At 41.3% G+C, this 16,213-nt stretch overlaps 1 protein-coding gene across 1 annotated transcript; it reads left to right on the top strand.

The window, feature by feature from the left end:
• Positions 1 to 3,494: 3,494 nt before the first annotated feature.
• On the top strand, positions 3,495 to 5,847 carry INS (insulin). Its single transcript, XM_063292976.1, has 2 exons — positions 3,495 to 3,692; positions 5,647 to 5,847. Exons 1-2 carry the CDS (start codon positions 3,506 to 3,508, stop codon positions 5,772 to 5,774), a joined length of 315 nt encoding a protein of 104 aa, XP_063149046.1. The 5' UTR covers positions 3,495 to 3,505; the 3' UTR covers positions 5,775 to 5,847.
• The last annotated feature ends 10,366 nt before the right edge of the window (positions 5,848 to 16,213 follow it).

Raw genomic sequence — 16,213 nt, 5'->3', positions numbered from 1 at the left:
CCAGACATTCCTGGTACTTTAGTTGAGAACGTATTTCCAAATGGGTAACTGTTTTATTCTTTTTTTTTCTCCTTAAGTGATGGCAGCAGTTGTCACAGTTTAGGTTGTATAGTATAAAGAAGTCATTCCTTTTATCTGGATCTATAACTTGATCTACTTTTACCATACCTGTGCACGCTGCTCATAATTCTTCTCTGAATTATTAAATTAAATATCTAGATATTATCACTTCCCTTGCTCTGTACTGTAACCATAAGAAGGCAAGAAGTCCTGACTTTGGTGCCTCATGAAATGAAGCTGTATTATAACATTAAGTGGTGGCCTTGTCTGCTGGGGTGGCATGACCTGCTCCCCACATGTTTTGTTCCAAGGAAATGTGGCCTTGGTTATCCTTCGCTCTAACAAAGTATTTTCTGTATTTTCTTTCCTCGTTAACACCTGGCAAGAGTGGTGGCTTGTCAACAGCTTTGTCCTATCACTAGTTGCCCAGCAGGGATTAGATTATCTGAATGTGTTAACATGTTTGCTGTTCCTTATTTTTGCACTTCAGAAACAGCTGCTAGGATGGACAGCTTGGTGGTCATCCCAATCCAAGCATTGCCAATTGCCCAGCATTAGTGTAATTGGACAAGTTTAATAGCCCCATTATCTATCCTGCTAAAAGGCTCACAACAACCCAGGGCAGAGATTCAGTGAAGCAGACACAGGTTACTGATGTAATGAGATGGAAACAGCAAGCTGTTGTTACTATTTTTTCCCTCATCTTTAAGACTTAATGTGCTTGAACCAGCAAAAAAAATGAGCATGTTGATCTGGTAAAATCTTGTCTCACTGGATTATAAATATGGAAAGGAGATGAGATGGCAATTACATATACCCCTTAATCTCTGAGCATCCTTGCACTGTCATCTTGGTTTGGTAAGTCTGCTTTGTTCTGCCCACAAGAGTTTGGAATTCAAATAGGTGTGCATCAAATTTCAGTGAATCCATGGAATTCAGAGAGATTCTGTGGCTTTCTGCATGGAACTGAATTGAGAATTCTTGAAGTTGGTGAGCATTTTCAGGGCGAATGGGATCTTGGGATCTGGAAAAAATAAGTACTTTCCAGAGATGCTAGGATAGGAAGTGGAGGAAGGGAAAGAAATTGAATGAGTGATAAGTGTACCTTTTAATGATCGGTCTTGTACAACCAGTCATAGCACATTGAGGAAAGAATGATGAGTTTTATATATTGATTTGCTTTGTATTTGTTCATCATTTGAGCAGGAACTCTTGCAGAACTCCTGTGAAAGGGATTTTGGTTTATGTATCTTCCTCACTCCTCTCAACCAATGCATAGCCCAAATTCCAGGTCCTTTGCTTAAATCTTTCCTTTGCCATTCATCTACATATTGATCCTTTCTCAAAACTTCATTTACTGTTGCTGCTGTTTGCTAACATAACTATAATTAGAAAAATTATATTGGCAGTGTTGTTTCTTTCTCACCTCCCACCCCCACCCTCTCTCAGCTTTCAGATCAAATCTTTATTATAGTTGTAGACCAGTATGAGGAGGGTGGGATACAGTCACTAAAAAGCATAGAGGAACAGCCTTCATTCTTAATGTTAAATATTAGTTTGAATCAAATTCCATTTCCCCCCCTCAGCTTTTATTAAAAGTATCCATGTGAACCTCTTATGATTTTGTTCCACACTTGGATCTCTGAGTGCTTCTACACAGGCTTTGGACTGCTCTTGGACTATCCCAGTGTCCTAGTCTTTCTATGCTGTTGTTTGGATTGGATAGCTGAGCTGATGTGCATGAATTGGGAATTTTTCAATTCACCTCTTGGAGTGCTAAAACTGGAGTGGTGTGGGGAACTCATACTTGTCCCACCTCCCACTTCCAATCTCTTTACCTCTCTCACTTCCTGCCTCAGTGTGAGTGAGCAAATGCTATCATTGCTGCCTTTCAACATATTTTAATAGATAAGCCACTCTTCCTTCTTATCATTCCGCTTAGCATTCCTTTGTTGTGAAGGCTTTGTTTTATTCAAAAGGATTAACAAGGGGCTTTGGTGAAAACAAATGGGTGGGGTGCTAGTTCAATGGCTGTTTTTTCCACAGTATTAATAATCAGCCAGGTGGTGTTCTCTTCAACAGAAAGTTGCTAGCATTGAGACCTGGTAGGTTAGCCATTTCCCAGGATTTTTGTTTCTCTCTCTCTCTCTCTCTCTCTCTTTCTCTCTCTCTGCATGTGTGTGAAAATACTGGCAACACTGAAGTGTTTTCAGAGTATTCTGTGTGATGTGGGACAGCTTACTTAATTTGATACATGTGGTATGAGTGATCTGCTGTATAGTATATTGATGATAAATGACTGGTCATTTAACTTGAACCACTGAATCCAGGAATCTGGTAGAATTTGTAGTCTTATTTTATGTGCAATGTTCTTCCACAATGAGGTCTAGGATTCTGCATGCCTCAATCTCAATATTTTGTCCACATTCTTATAACTGTCTTCACATTGCTATGATTTAAGTATGTGTGCTCTCACAATCTAGTTCTCTTGCCTATCCTAAAACCAACTTCATGATGCCTGGCAACTTCATGATGCCCTGCATGATGCCTGGCAACTTCATGATGCCCTGCATTATCTGGAAGTGAACACATCCAAGCAAATATACATTAAATTTGTTTGCTATCCTAATTCTTTTAATTGGAGATATGGATGAAGCATCCATGTTTTATAGAATCAGATAGTTGGAAAGGGCCCTTAGGCCATCAAGTCCAACTTCCTGCTCAACCCATGACTGAGGACTACCCAGTCACTGCCTAAATATATTTAGCAAAGAGGACTCACCATCTCTCTGAGGAATTAATTCCTTCCACTATCAAATGGCTCTTACCTTGGAATTTTCCCAAGATTCAACCACAGGCTGTTTTTCTATATTTTAATCCAAGTTTTACTGTATGTGTAAAATATTTCATGTACTTCTTTAAGATCATGTCATTTTTTAAAAAAAAAAACTATGAAAGAAATATTTCATAGCAAATAGCCCCATCATATTCCATTCCATTGGCCAGATGTTCATAATTTGCCTTATTGCCACTGCAGCCTTCATCTTGCTGTCTTTCTGTTGTACGATTCCCCAATGAAGTCATGGGGAATGGGCTGTGTGGCAAAAGGAAAGAGAAAATATGGGGGTGGGGGGTGAGGGAATAGCAGGCAACACTTCAATAGAGAAAACCTACAAGCATTCCTGCAGAAGGGCAAGCTCATTGGGTTGTGAATGGGCGGGAAAAGAGGAAAGGGGAAGAAACTGTCCCTCTCACAGTGGCCAGGATGTTCCCTATGCACCCGTGCTCCTGTCTACCCTATAATGTGGAGTGGCTGGGCATTTGTCCAGAGACAGCTCCAGCATGGCAAAATATGGATTGATGGTAATTACTAGCAGCTTCCCTTCTCTATTCTAAGCCCATTTTCTATTGGACTCTCACTTTCCAAGGTTTCATCTACATCACCATGACTCTTTGGATCCGCTCTCTACCTCTCCTGCTGCTGCTGGCTGTTTCAGCTCCTACAGTTAGCTATGCCGCTCCCAACCAGCGTCTATGTGGCTCTCATCTGGTGGAAGCCCTCTTCCTGGTGTGTGGAGATCGGGGCTTCTACTATTCTCCCAGGTCACGACGGAACATGGAACAGCCGCTTGGTAACTTTCTTTCTAATTTCCTAAATTGCCCTGACTGTAGTGTTATCTGATGAATCTGCTTATAAGTCACCACCGGGCAGGCAAACTAGAAAGAAAAATAATTATGGTGTTTATATATCAAGGACTGCCTTTTGAAACATGATTTTCCCCATCCAGTCAGAACACTCAGAGAGAGTCTGCTGAGAATCCTCCCCCTTGTGAGGTTAGAGGGAAGTGGGCTAGAAGGCTGGGCTTCTCTTTAGTAGCTCCCACACAATGAAACAAGCTGCCCCCAGAGGTATGCTCAGCTCCAGCCCTCCTTGCATTCCAGAAAGCCCTGAAACCAATTTTATTTCAATGGGACCTTGACTCATAGGGTGACTGCTGGCAACCATCTGGCCATATTTTATGGGTGGCATTATTACTGCCTATTTTAACTGGGTTATTTTAATGTCTTTTTCCTTGTTGTGTTCCTTCCTGAGTCTTGACTGATTTGGGCAGTCTATAAATATGGTAAATACATATCCATAATGTGAAGAATATTGGCGAACTCTGTTCTTAGACAGCTGAAATTACCCACACTTAGCAAAAGAATTCAGGAGAGGAAGCTATGAAAGAAAACTTTCCAAACTAGTTCTTAAATGCATATGCATATTAAATGACTCTTTCATTAAATGAAATGGCATTTGCCTTCCTCCTTTATCTCGGTCTTTGCCAACCTGGGTTCTTCCAGATATGTTGGGGTACAACTTCCATAGGTATGGCCAAGGGTTGTGGACACTGCAGACCAATGCATTTTATGGGCATGAAGTCAGGATATGCTGTTCCCTCTGTTTTACCCTGAATGATTCTTGATTATTCTACTTTTAAATGGAGAGTGAAATAGACAGATGTCCCAGATCTCCTAGGTGGTGTTTTCCATTTGTCAGTGAGGCAACCTACTGTTGATGGTAGATTTAAGTCAAGGCCAACTTGACAGCCAGACTCCTGTTATTTTTGGTAGCCTGGAAATATTATAGGGCTACCATGGCAATGATAATTTAGCTTAACTGTTTTGCTAAAAGTCAGAAGACAGACCAAGAAGCTTCTCTGAATCAAAAGTTCCACAAGAAGTTTGCCAGTGCTGCCAAAACCAATGTATCCTGCTGGGGAAAAACAAAACAAAACATGTGCATTGTATTTCTCATTTCAAATACAGAGAAGAAGTCTAATTCCTCCCTTGCACCTTGTTTTTATGCAAACCATCTTGACTCATTGCTCGTAGGCTGGGTTTGCACAACATGCTGCATTTGGCTAAAAAGAAAGCAGACAGTTTGTCATGTAGCATGTAGTGAGAAGCTCATCCATTATTGAAGGCCCTAGGAACCAGACCATCATATTACATTTGTATTTGTTTGGGGATAGCCAGCTGGGACCTGCAGTGACAGTGATGAATCTGGGAGTTCATCACGATGAAGCACCTCTTCCTTCAGAGGAAATCCAACCCTGGAGATGTACTCAGTTTCCAGACCTGTGAAGCCCTAATCCATAGTGCTTCCACCTTGTTAGAATTTAGCTTTACTTTATTGTTTATACCTAATCTCAGTTGAAAGTGCACAATGTGTAACCAGGATATAAAACATCCAGGTGAGTTTCAGTTAACTGGCTCATAGCACAATAGCCTCGTACCAGGACAATCTGATAACCACAGCAGGGACAAGGCAGGTATATTCAGAAAAATTCACCAGGCACAGTTTATCACCTGGCAGAACTGGGAAGTCCCTTTAAAACCACCTTTTGCTCAGCTGGGAAAAGGATGAAACTGTCAAAAAATCAGTAGTATTCAGCCTAAGCTTCCTAGCCCAAGAAGCAGCTGTGGGTGGGAGAGATAGCGACCTTATAGCATCTTTGGAGATGCCAAACTGAGACACAAATATACTTTGTGCTGAATGCATTCCAAAGGTCCATGTAATGTTGGTGTTCTCCTGTTTGGCAGTAAACGGTCCTTTGCCGAACGAGGTGGAAGTACCACTCCAAGAACTTCAGAAAACGAAGAGAGGAATTGTGGAGCAATGCTGTGAAAACACCTGCTCTCTCTATGAACTAGAGAACTATTGCAACTAGAAGACAGAAAATGGCCCAAGCAGGAATGGAGAGAAAAGCACTTTGCTACTGCACCTTTTATGTCACTAAATAAAACCCCCGTGAATCTACTTAAACAGTTTTTGCAGTGATATATTTTCTTTCTGTGTTGCGCTCTCTCTCCCTCCCTCTCTCTGTCAGGTAATTATTTATTATTTATGGATACATATCTTTCCTTCATTGGATTCTGAAGTTTAGAAGAATGCAGCAGTTGCCCAACTGAGAGATTGCTTACTGGCCTCCAACACATGTATGGAGTATTCCTGCCTGTAAGACAACTGGGCAAGGCAACGGCAAACCTCCCTGCTCTATCGTCTGCCAAGAAAACCTTGCGAAAGCCGCGTCCCCCCAAAGGGGCAGACATGACTCGGTGCTTGCACAGGGGACCTTTCACCTTTTTTTTCATGAGCTTCTCTATTCATTTCAGTCAGCAGATTTGATCTGCCTGTTTATGGGAATGGTGTGAGAGGAAATGAAGAAAGTTCATCACACCAGAAGTGCCTGGATCTCCAGATAAAGGCATCTAACATAGATAGTTTTAGATGAAAAGTAGAGCCTCAGTTTTCAAGAGGAGAAAGGGACTTTTTTATGGGAACTAATACTTGGTATTGATTTAAATTAATGAGATTTCTGTAGAATGAATGTCTTTCTGGTTCAATAAACTATTATTTTAAATGTTCAATGTCCCACATGTCCAACCACACATTCTCAAATCCCAAAGGTACCAATATCCTTCAGAGATTGAAGTCTCCTGTCCTGGAAGCTAATAGTAACAGGAAGCTGGATTGAGTATCCATTTGCTTATTTACATGAAGGAGAACTTGCCTTTGTGTATAGCTCTCAAACCTTGAGGTAACATTTCCAACGACAATTACTCAGATACATCTGGCCAATCTGCATGCTTAAAGCGATTAGACAAAGACAATACCAACAGCTGTCAGGCAGTTTTAGTTACATTCTTAGCATATTCCAAGCACTCAAATACCACAGGGATGAGTATGCTATTGATATTAGGAAAGCAAAGTTTTAAAACTGGTCTGATGATGATCACATAAGAATATGTGGGGCAGCTGCACTTTAATAACATTCTCAAGGCCACCAAATACCTTTCTAAGCATACTTGTCATTCACACTGCTAATTTAATCCTGTTGGCCAAAATAATAAATATTTCAACCTCATAGTAGTTTTAAAGGCCTATAAAGGCATATGGTAGGATATCATCTGCTTTCTAAAATGTATTTGGCAACCAGCAATTGGTTGGGGAAAAAGGGGAGAGACCAGTAGTGGATCTATAGTAGCATCAGTATATCCATGTGTTCATGACAAAATGGAACAATATATCATAGAAGAACAAAAAGAGAGACAGTTTCATTACTCCGGAAATTCAGAGTGATTTTCCCTCATTGAAGGAAAAAGTGCAAATTGGAAACCAACCGCTCTTGCTTTTTTCTGGTTGGTGGATTGGGAGAGGAAGAGCTCTAAAAAGTCATCATGTACATCCCAGAGTAACTCCATGTTGCAATTTGGTTTCTTCCAACAAAGCCTTCATTTCAGGTGGTCCGTGAATTTATTTTTAATACGCACATGCATTCCTGTGATAATTTTCAAACATGCACCCAACTGCTTACCAAGTAGAAAGCCAAGCTGTTGGCCTGCCCTATTACATTTTTGTCTTTTTGTGGTTGGCACTGACTCCACTCTGTCTGGAGAGGGTAAGCTGAACCAGTGACACCCTTTGGCTGGGAAGAAGGACCAAAAAACAAAAGAAAAAGCCAACTTTGGTGTCCTAGCTACAACTGTTTTATTAATCTCAGTCTGGTGGAGAGATTTAATGCATGCAAGTGGGTGATAGGAACATGAAGCACAAGATAAGACCTACCCAATAAAACTGACACTTGTTATGGCACTTGGCTTAGTATTCTCTCCTCCCAGGCTGGCCATCAATCAAGGGAACAGTCACCTTCACTCTTGACAAATTACAGATCATTTGTCCTACGGCCACTAGAGCACCTGTATTCCTTCTTGTTTCACTAACTCTCTATATACAGTTCTATAACCGATTGAAGGTTCCTGTGTATTAGCACCCAAAACATAGAAGAACACCCCCCCCCCCATCATTTTAGCCTGGTCTCTTAATCTGGCTGCAGTTACAAGAATTCTTTTAAAGATCATTATTTTTGTCCAATAGAAGGGATATATACTGTATTTCAGGGATTTTTTTAAACCTGGCCACATTTGTTCTCTTTTTCAGCCCTCTCCCCATCCTGTAATGGGGTAAAAGAGAACAGCTTAGCATTCCAGGCAGGTATTAGAGTCCGAAAGTTTATTTTATGTACTTCAGCTCAAACAATATTGATAACTTGGCACTGGTTACTTCTGACAGTGCTGGAATCTGAACTGCTTTAATAGCAATGAAAGTACTCTATTCATTTTACTGGTATATAGAGCAAAGCGCCAAATGCATTGCAATGGATTCGAGGGGTGGGGAGTAGGGCTTAGTGAATGGTCACGTGGACCATTATCCTGCCTGCTCCTTAGACATCCTGCATCTGCATTGCTTTGTCTTGGTTGCCAGACCACACTGTGCACGTGCACTTCATTGAGTTCCTTTACTGCTGAACTACATGGTGCCTTCAGCCTGAGATCCAGCCAGTAAGGAATGCAGTGCTGGGATTCTATGAGAAAAAGCACTCAGTGGTGCAGTGTCTCAGTTAAAGGATTGGAAGAAAAAAAAAGAACTTCCCCAGGAACTGCTGAGTAGATTCTCTTTGTGAAGGAGAGGAAAGAAGTATAGATTAATCTGCTGGAACTGGAAAGAGAGGTGAGGACGAAATATCTGTTGCCAGCTAACATTCCACAAGCTGAGATGCCAGGAACTACATCGTCTTGAACGGCTACTGTAAGGTTCAGGATGCCTTCTCTAGTAGTGTGTCTCATAAAACGGAATGCTCAAATAATTCATCTCAAAAGGAGACATGTGGAATTCAAGATGTTCACTGAGTTCTGCTGGGCTTGATTACATGCAGAACCGCCAAAGGCTTGATTCAAAACCGTTGATAGGTATTCTGCTTTGTTCCGTTATCCCAGGAAGTAAACTATGTAAACATTTTATAACGTTACTGAGACGTCTGTCCCTCTCATAAAATACATGATGCTCCAACCCATCATACTATTTTTGAGAGTTCTGCAAAGTACAGTATTCAAAACAGATGTTGGCCAACCAACCCCATCATCCTTTGGTCACGTGGTCTGAAAATTGTAGAGACTGTAGACCAGGGTTTCTCAGCCTTGGCAACTTCAAGAGGTGTGGAGTTCAACTCCCAGAATTCCCCAGCCAGCATGGTTGGCTGGGGAATTCAGGGAATTGAAGTCCACACACCTTAAAGTGGCCAAGGCTGAGAAACCCTGGTCTACAGTCTCTACAATTTTCAGACCACGTGACCAAAGGATGATGGGGTTGGTTGGCCAACATATCTGGAGGCCAACAGGTTAGGGAAGGCTGCTTTAATGTTATACTTGCCTGAATAACAGCATTGAAATGGGCAGAGGAAGTGTGGTTTGCATGTTACTCTTACATTTTTTGTAATATCAATGTCTTGCCTAGCAGTTTTCCCTCAAGCATTACAGTTTTTTCTCTGGTCTTCATTCTACAGTTACTAACACCACACAACCAGCTCATTTCTTCATTTTGTTTAGTTTTTCTGTCATATCCATAATCCTTTTCCCGGGTCTGTGCATTTCATTTCAGTCTCCTCACTCATCAGTTATAGACAAGCCATTAGTTCTGTGTTAAGGCTCTGCAACACTTCATATCTGATTCGAAGAGGATGCTTCAGTGTGAGCAGGGGTGTGAACATAGTATCTGTTTGCACATCTGTAAATCAAGCATGCCTTTTCACAGGTTCACATGGTAGCTGAAGAGGGTGGTCACATGATCCTAGGAAAAGGCATGGATGCTTTAAAGAGTTGCAGACAGATGCTGTGTTTGTGTTCCTGCACTTCTGAAACACCTTTTTGGAATAAAATCTGAACTACACAGCCCTGTTCTTTATATAGACTGTACACCTCCAAGTTTGTAGCTTGGGTTTTCTTCTTGCCATATAGGGTGAAAAAGCATGTTATGGTTTTATATGTACGACATTCGGATACAAAAGAAATACACAGACTTATATGTGAAGAATATACAAGTACTGAATTTAATGTATTACCCTTTAAATTGCTCAAAATTAGAGCCTCTTTTTACTCACTTCTGAATTTACTCACTTCTGAGTAAATTGTTTTGATCCTGGATATATGCACATATTTTGTGTATAAGTGTTCATACCAAAGTACAGCGTTTCATGGGCAAAGCTGCCTGCAATCTGCAGATTCCATCTTAGTTTTCAAATCCTCTATCTTCCAGCAAAATTGGTGAAAAGACACAACAATATTTCTATCACATTCAGGACCGAGACTAAAGGAATGTGCAGGAATGTTTCAGCAGGCTGGGGGATCCCCTTCCGTCATCCTTGAACAGAGTGTGGCTATAAATCAATGTACTTGTATCTTTTCTGTCTGGTTTCACTTCTCTTTGCTACCTGGAGGGACCATTACCACATTATTATTACCACATATAACACTGGAATAAAGTACTCAGTAAAGAGGTCAGAGATGAAGGGAAACAATAGGAAAACAATAACAACGCCTCCCCCCCATGCAGTTAGGTTTTAAAAAATCGTAATATGCCAAACGTGTTATTACTCTTCAGAATACCTTCTGTTTCTCCGCATTCAAAGCGTATTTTAGAATGGTTAGGTATTCTTTTCCTTGTATTTTAAAGGTGAGATTCTACCAAGAAGGCTATTACTATTGCTGTTGTTTTTCTGTTACATTTCTTTCCATCCTTCTGTGCCCTCATTGGCTGCCCGTGTTTCCTGATCCTAAAAAGCATTGTAGAAGCTGTTCCCTTGTGAGGTCTTCTCTTGCAACTTAACTGAAGCATGGGAAACTAGAGACACTGATTTGTGACATAACCCTTTAAAATGGTATCTTTTAAAATAATAGACCCCAAATAATTGTTTCTGTAGTGGAGGAATCAGAAGTCACAGGCTCCCTTCCCCTCCCTGTGCTTAATGTGTGGCTTGTGCTCTGCAGTTTAACTCTTCTGTCTCTCTAAAAACAAAAAGGAAAAAGAACACTCAAGGCTACATCATTTAGCTCTCTGCACACATAGGTTCTTGCTGAAAACATCAGGGTAGACCAGTGTTTCTCAACCTTGGCAACTTTAAGCTGTGTGGATTTCAACTCCCCGAATTCTACAGCCAGCAACTCCCCGAATCCCCTAGCCAGCATTTCAAGTCCACACAGCTTAAAGTTGCTGAGGTTGAGAAATACTGAGGTAGACAATCTATGACCTTCAAATTTGTGTTGTATTATTTCTAAACATTGGCTAGGTTAGCTACGGCAACAATAACAATACAGTATTTGGATGAGAGGAACTTGCTTTCTCATAGAATGATGATCCAGACTGCTACACCACAGGAGAAGATCTTCAGCCAGGACAAAAAATTCATGCTACAGACACGGCTTCTAGAAGTGATATTCTTTCAAATGAAGTGGATTTCTGAATCCCAGGGGTTTTATTACAAACAGTTGTAGATGGGAAACTTGCAGCACTTTTCATAAAGGCTGAAAACATCCTTCTCAGCCAAATCTGGAAGCAAATGTAATCCCAATAATAGGATAGAGATTCATATTTTAGATGATTAATGCACCAATAGTCATTAGTAACATAAGCATCAAACAACTTTCCCATCTCAGTGTTTACACACACCCAGGTTTAGGAATCCAATTCTTAGATGCTGCCAATCTTAGTTAAATGTTAAAACACAGTTAGTTCTAGATGTTAGATTAGAGTATTATTTCCTTTATTGAATTAGAGCCTCCCTGAAATCAGAAAACTGTTGCTGTCTAGGGGGTCATGATGTGATATGCCAAACAAAAAGATTGTGAGTGTCCTACATGAACGAAAACCATCTTTTTCTGCTGCGTCATGGGAGGAGAAAGGGTCTTTTGTTTACGAGGGGCCAATGGGGAGGGTACAGGAGCTGAGCTAAGGGGCAAAATATGATTTTGAAAATTAAAGGCAATTTTGTATGTTTGCTTTAAAAAAAACCCTTGCATTGGAGATGTTTGGCATACAGATGAACTTCCAAGAAACAGATCTGCTTAAGGATGATCTAAACTACATCCTTGTAGCTAAACTAACCCTTGAGTATATAGAAGACTACTGTTTAGGGAGCTGCCATATTTGAGCTGTAAATGTCTGGACAACTACTAGATGGCAGCAAAGAGGAATAGGACTGTATAATTCTCTGGTGTCATCCATGGTCATACAGAATATTTTTTCATCCCAGATATGGTAGCCCTAATATTTGTTTTAGGTTTAGGAAAATGGGTTTTTTTGTTTTTTTTTTTGCATTGAGTTTACTATTGCTAGATGTTTAAAAGTAATACTGGACCAAAAATTACCCTTCAGTTTCTGAAAGTCCTGTTCTTCAGCCTCATTCTTAAAAGACAGATATTGTTTAGGCTGTTTGGTGTGCTCTTGCCTTACTTCCCAGATAGCCTCCAGTTCTTTATACATCCCTAAGTCTTGCTGCAGGCATTGCAGATGCTGTGTCGGCTTTGGGAAGAGTCCTGGCTCCCCCAACATCTGCTTTTTCCAGCTGTTACAAGCATCTGTACACTTTACCCTCTCCCACCCTCTACTACTTTTTAAAAACCCATTTCAAGTTTTATTTTTAAGTTTTATTGCAATTGCTTTACTCAAGAAGTAAACGTCCTCAAGGAGTTCACAGGCAAATCACAATGAAACAAAAGTATAAACCTGTTGCAGACCCATGAAAGCATCATTTTAAATCCTGATAAAATCATCATTAGTCCAAATTGAAAGACCTGGTGCAAATGGAAACTTTTGGTTCTTTCCTTAAAAACAGAGAATGGCTGTTAAGTACAGAGTAAGGGCCTTTATGTGAAGTTTGGCTGAAGTGAGAAGGTAGCAATGATACTTGTGTCCTGCCCACTTTGCTGCAAGACAGAGACCTTTCCTGTGCTCTTGGACCTCATTCCCCTAACCCATAGTCTTGCAATCTCTCCAGCTTTGGGTGTAGGGAAGTTTTAATCTCCATGCCTTGGGGCTAATTATGGGAGAGCTCATTGGGCTTGTCCCAGGTAGCCTTGGGCCTGACCAACTTAGGTGCCCATATATTACATTTGGTCTTCACCTTGGAGCAGTTGGTTTCACGAGGAGTTAGTGACCACTCTGGGCATCATAGTATAGACACATTAAGTTGACCCACCTTAGGTACCTTATCTAATGGATCCCACTGGCTGCTTGGGGACTTCCCCAGGAACTTGGTAGGCAGTTCTTCTGTGTTCCTGCTGAACCTCTGGAAGATGGAGGCAACCATCTTTCAAAATTGCTGTCAAGTGGCTTTACCCTGTGCACAGCTCCTGTGAACCTCCTTGGCAAACCAAGGAGCTATGGGTGATGAAATAACAGAAGAGATGCTCTGAGTGTCAGTGGAGGAAGACCAAAAGTGAACTTGACCAAGCACAGCTATGAGATCATGTTCAAGTCTACAACATGGTGATAAGGGTGACAAAGCATTCATATTTCTCTGCCCATATTGCATAGGCAGAAAGTGCCCTGGAAGCCTTGCTTAGGGTGATCTGCTCCCTGTTGGAAAGCAAGGATCAACAAAAGCTGCCTGTGGGCTGCCTGTGGGGTATTTGAGCCACATGCACCATAGCTGACTGAATTGTTCAAATCTGCTTAAGTCTGCACTCTGCATGAGCAGATTCTGATTTGATGACAAAGGTAGAATCCTGTGGTGTTATCTGGGATTCATGCAATCTTGAGTATTCTGCAGAAGTGGATTGGGTGTTGGGGTAGAACAGGTTCCACTACATGTGTGCTGGACCCATGCCCCACCTGGCTCCTTTAGGACTTTGGGGGGTCGGGCATGACTAGCTGGATCAGGGAAATTGCCAATGCTTCTTGGAGAAAAGGGGTGATGTCAGCTGCCTTCAAAGAGACAGTGATAAGGTTTACTCATCACCTCTCACAGATTACTGTTATGTACTCTACATGGGGCTGCCCTTAAAGTCTACTGAGAAGTGGCACTTGTACAAAATTCAGCAGCCTGCTTGTTGGCAGGTAACAGACCCTATTCACATATAACACCGGTGCTGTGGGTCTGCATTAGTTGCCAATAGCCTTCCAGGTATAATTCAGTGCTGGTTTTGTATAAAGTTGTATATGGATTTTATAGGTCCATATAAAGTACCTCTAGGACCACCTGTTTCAGGTAGAACCTACTCATCCAGTCCACAAATCATGCATTGGAAGGTTTTAGGTTTCCACCCATGACTGATTTAAGGAGGAGAGCCAGGAGCCAGTGCTTCTCAGTTATGGGCCCAAACTTCTGGAATAGCCTCTCATGGAGATCTGTATGACATTTCCTCACCTCGTATTTAGGAAGGTGATGAAAGCAGAACTATTTGAGGGAATGCTTAATGTTCGGTCTGATTGTTAGCTGAGAACGAATAACTATGACAATAATAGTAATAACTTTTAATGGTATATTGTATTATAAATTATTATATGGCAAGGTGGCTGGCATTTTACATTGTAAACCATCAGGATTCCTTAGGGAGTATGGCTACACACACACACACACTATAGGAGTATATATGAAAAAGAACAAACAAATAAAAGGCATTGGGTCTATGGGTTCCTTTTGTTGATGTACATTGTAAAGTGCACCATGTACTTACAACACAGTGTAATTTTTCTGTCTCTCCTTTTTCTAAGGGCTGTATTTGAAGATGGAAACCCAGCACCTTTCACCATGCAATGGAGATTCCAAAATAGGAGTAGAACATTCAGTTATGATTCAAAAGCCTTTCCAATCTGGCATTGCCTTTGCATGTCCCTATGAAACCACAGAGCTTCTGGTCATCAGTTCCCCACTGATGAGAATTCCAACTTGTCCTGGCTTCCAGGCGTCCCCCTCCCATCATGACCCCAAGTCTCCATAGCACCCTGCCATTGTTCCCCTGTTCTTTCTGGTTGGTCCAGTGGGGGGCTTTGCTGCTTCCCTGCACAATTGTTGGTGCTTAATTTTTTTTCCTCACTATGAAAAGTGAATGAATTGAGGGAAGAACAAGGAAGGAGTCAGGATAATGGCTCACTGCCATTCATAGCCCTCCCCATAGGCCAGCTGAAGGAGTACTTGCCAGCTAGAAGAGGAGGGAAGGTGAGGATACTGAAGGAGTACTCCTCATTTTGGGAAGGCTTAAGTGGATGACCATGTGGGAGGAGGAGGAGGAGGGGGGGGAATGAGAGAGAGAGAGAGACTAATTTATTCTGACTCAGTGCTGCTTTTAAAGCTGTTTTGTGGTGGCAGTAACAGCAAGGCAACATGCCTGGGTAAAATATCTTGGCTTCACTAATCTTAAAGCAAACATGCCAAGGTCTCATGCCAGTGGCAGAGGGCAATTTGAAGGGAATGCAAATAAAGACTTGAGTTCATTCATACTGTTTGTGCAGAGAGCTTGAAAGCTAATCTGGAGAGTAAGGTTTGTAAGATGGAAGCCTTCAAGCTGAGGCATTGTTAGCATTGCCTAGAAAGGCCAGAAGTCCTGTTTTCCTCATCTGTGTTTGCCAATGCCTACCAAAAAAGATCTTGCTCAAGTTTCTAGGAAAAAAGGTTGAATTATATTTACTGGCCCAAATATAGGAATCTCTGTTGCCTAATGATGTTACAGGGAGTAGAAAACCAGTGAGGATAACAAAAGCCTTCCACATGCAGAAAGAAGTCCAGAATGGAGCTCTCTTTGTAAAATTATTAAGGCTGAATGCGTTTCCAGATAAGCCCCTTCGTAAAAGAATGGTCTACCAGAGCTATACCTAAAGAGGAAGAGCACGTTTCCAACACACTTTCAAATTTGCTGATGCTAGCCTGTTGGATTTTGGCATGGGCCAGAGAGAGATCAGTTCAAATTCATCCCTGAAGCTCACTGGATAATTGCAAGACCAGCTACTTTCTTCCATTCTGAATTACCCATTTTAATTCATATTAATTTCCTTCAAGGAAGCATGCAATAAAAAGGTCCCAGTTACTACTAACAGGAACATCCAGGCTACTGCAAATTACAATTCTGGTACGCTTAAGCTTTGCTGGTGACCGTATTTCTTAAATTATAGCAACGTTGGAAGACAGCTAAGAAGGCTTCCATCATAGCATTCGGTCCTTTACACAAGCTGATGTAGTTGTGGTAATACTAATCCTTTTCTAGTGCTTCTTCTAACTTTGTCCTTAAGAAAGCTTAACAAAATTTCAGAGGAAAGAAAGTAAGGCACTCTGTTTTAGGT

Source organism: Candoia aspera, chromosome 1, assembly GCF_035149785.1.
Source record: "Candoia aspera isolate rCanAsp1 chromosome 1, rCanAsp1.hap2, whole genome shotgun sequence".
NCBI classification, from domain to species: domain Eukaryota; kingdom Metazoa; phylum Chordata; class Lepidosauria; order Squamata; family Boidae; genus Candoia; species Candoia aspera.
The sequence above is the reverse complement of the archived record's forward strand: the minus strand, read 5'-3'. Positions and strand labels throughout refer to the sequence as shown.

Excerpts from the sequence above, each read along its gene's own strand:
- INS (XM_063292976.1), top strand. The coding sequence starts at position 3,506 with ATGACTCTTTGGATCCGCTCTCTACCTCTCCTGCTGCTGCTGGCTGTT. Across the intron at positions 3,693-5,646 it reads GAACATGGAACAGCCGCTTG|TAAACGGTCCTTTGCCGAAC; the intron begins GTAACTTTCTTT and ends CCTGTTTGGCAG.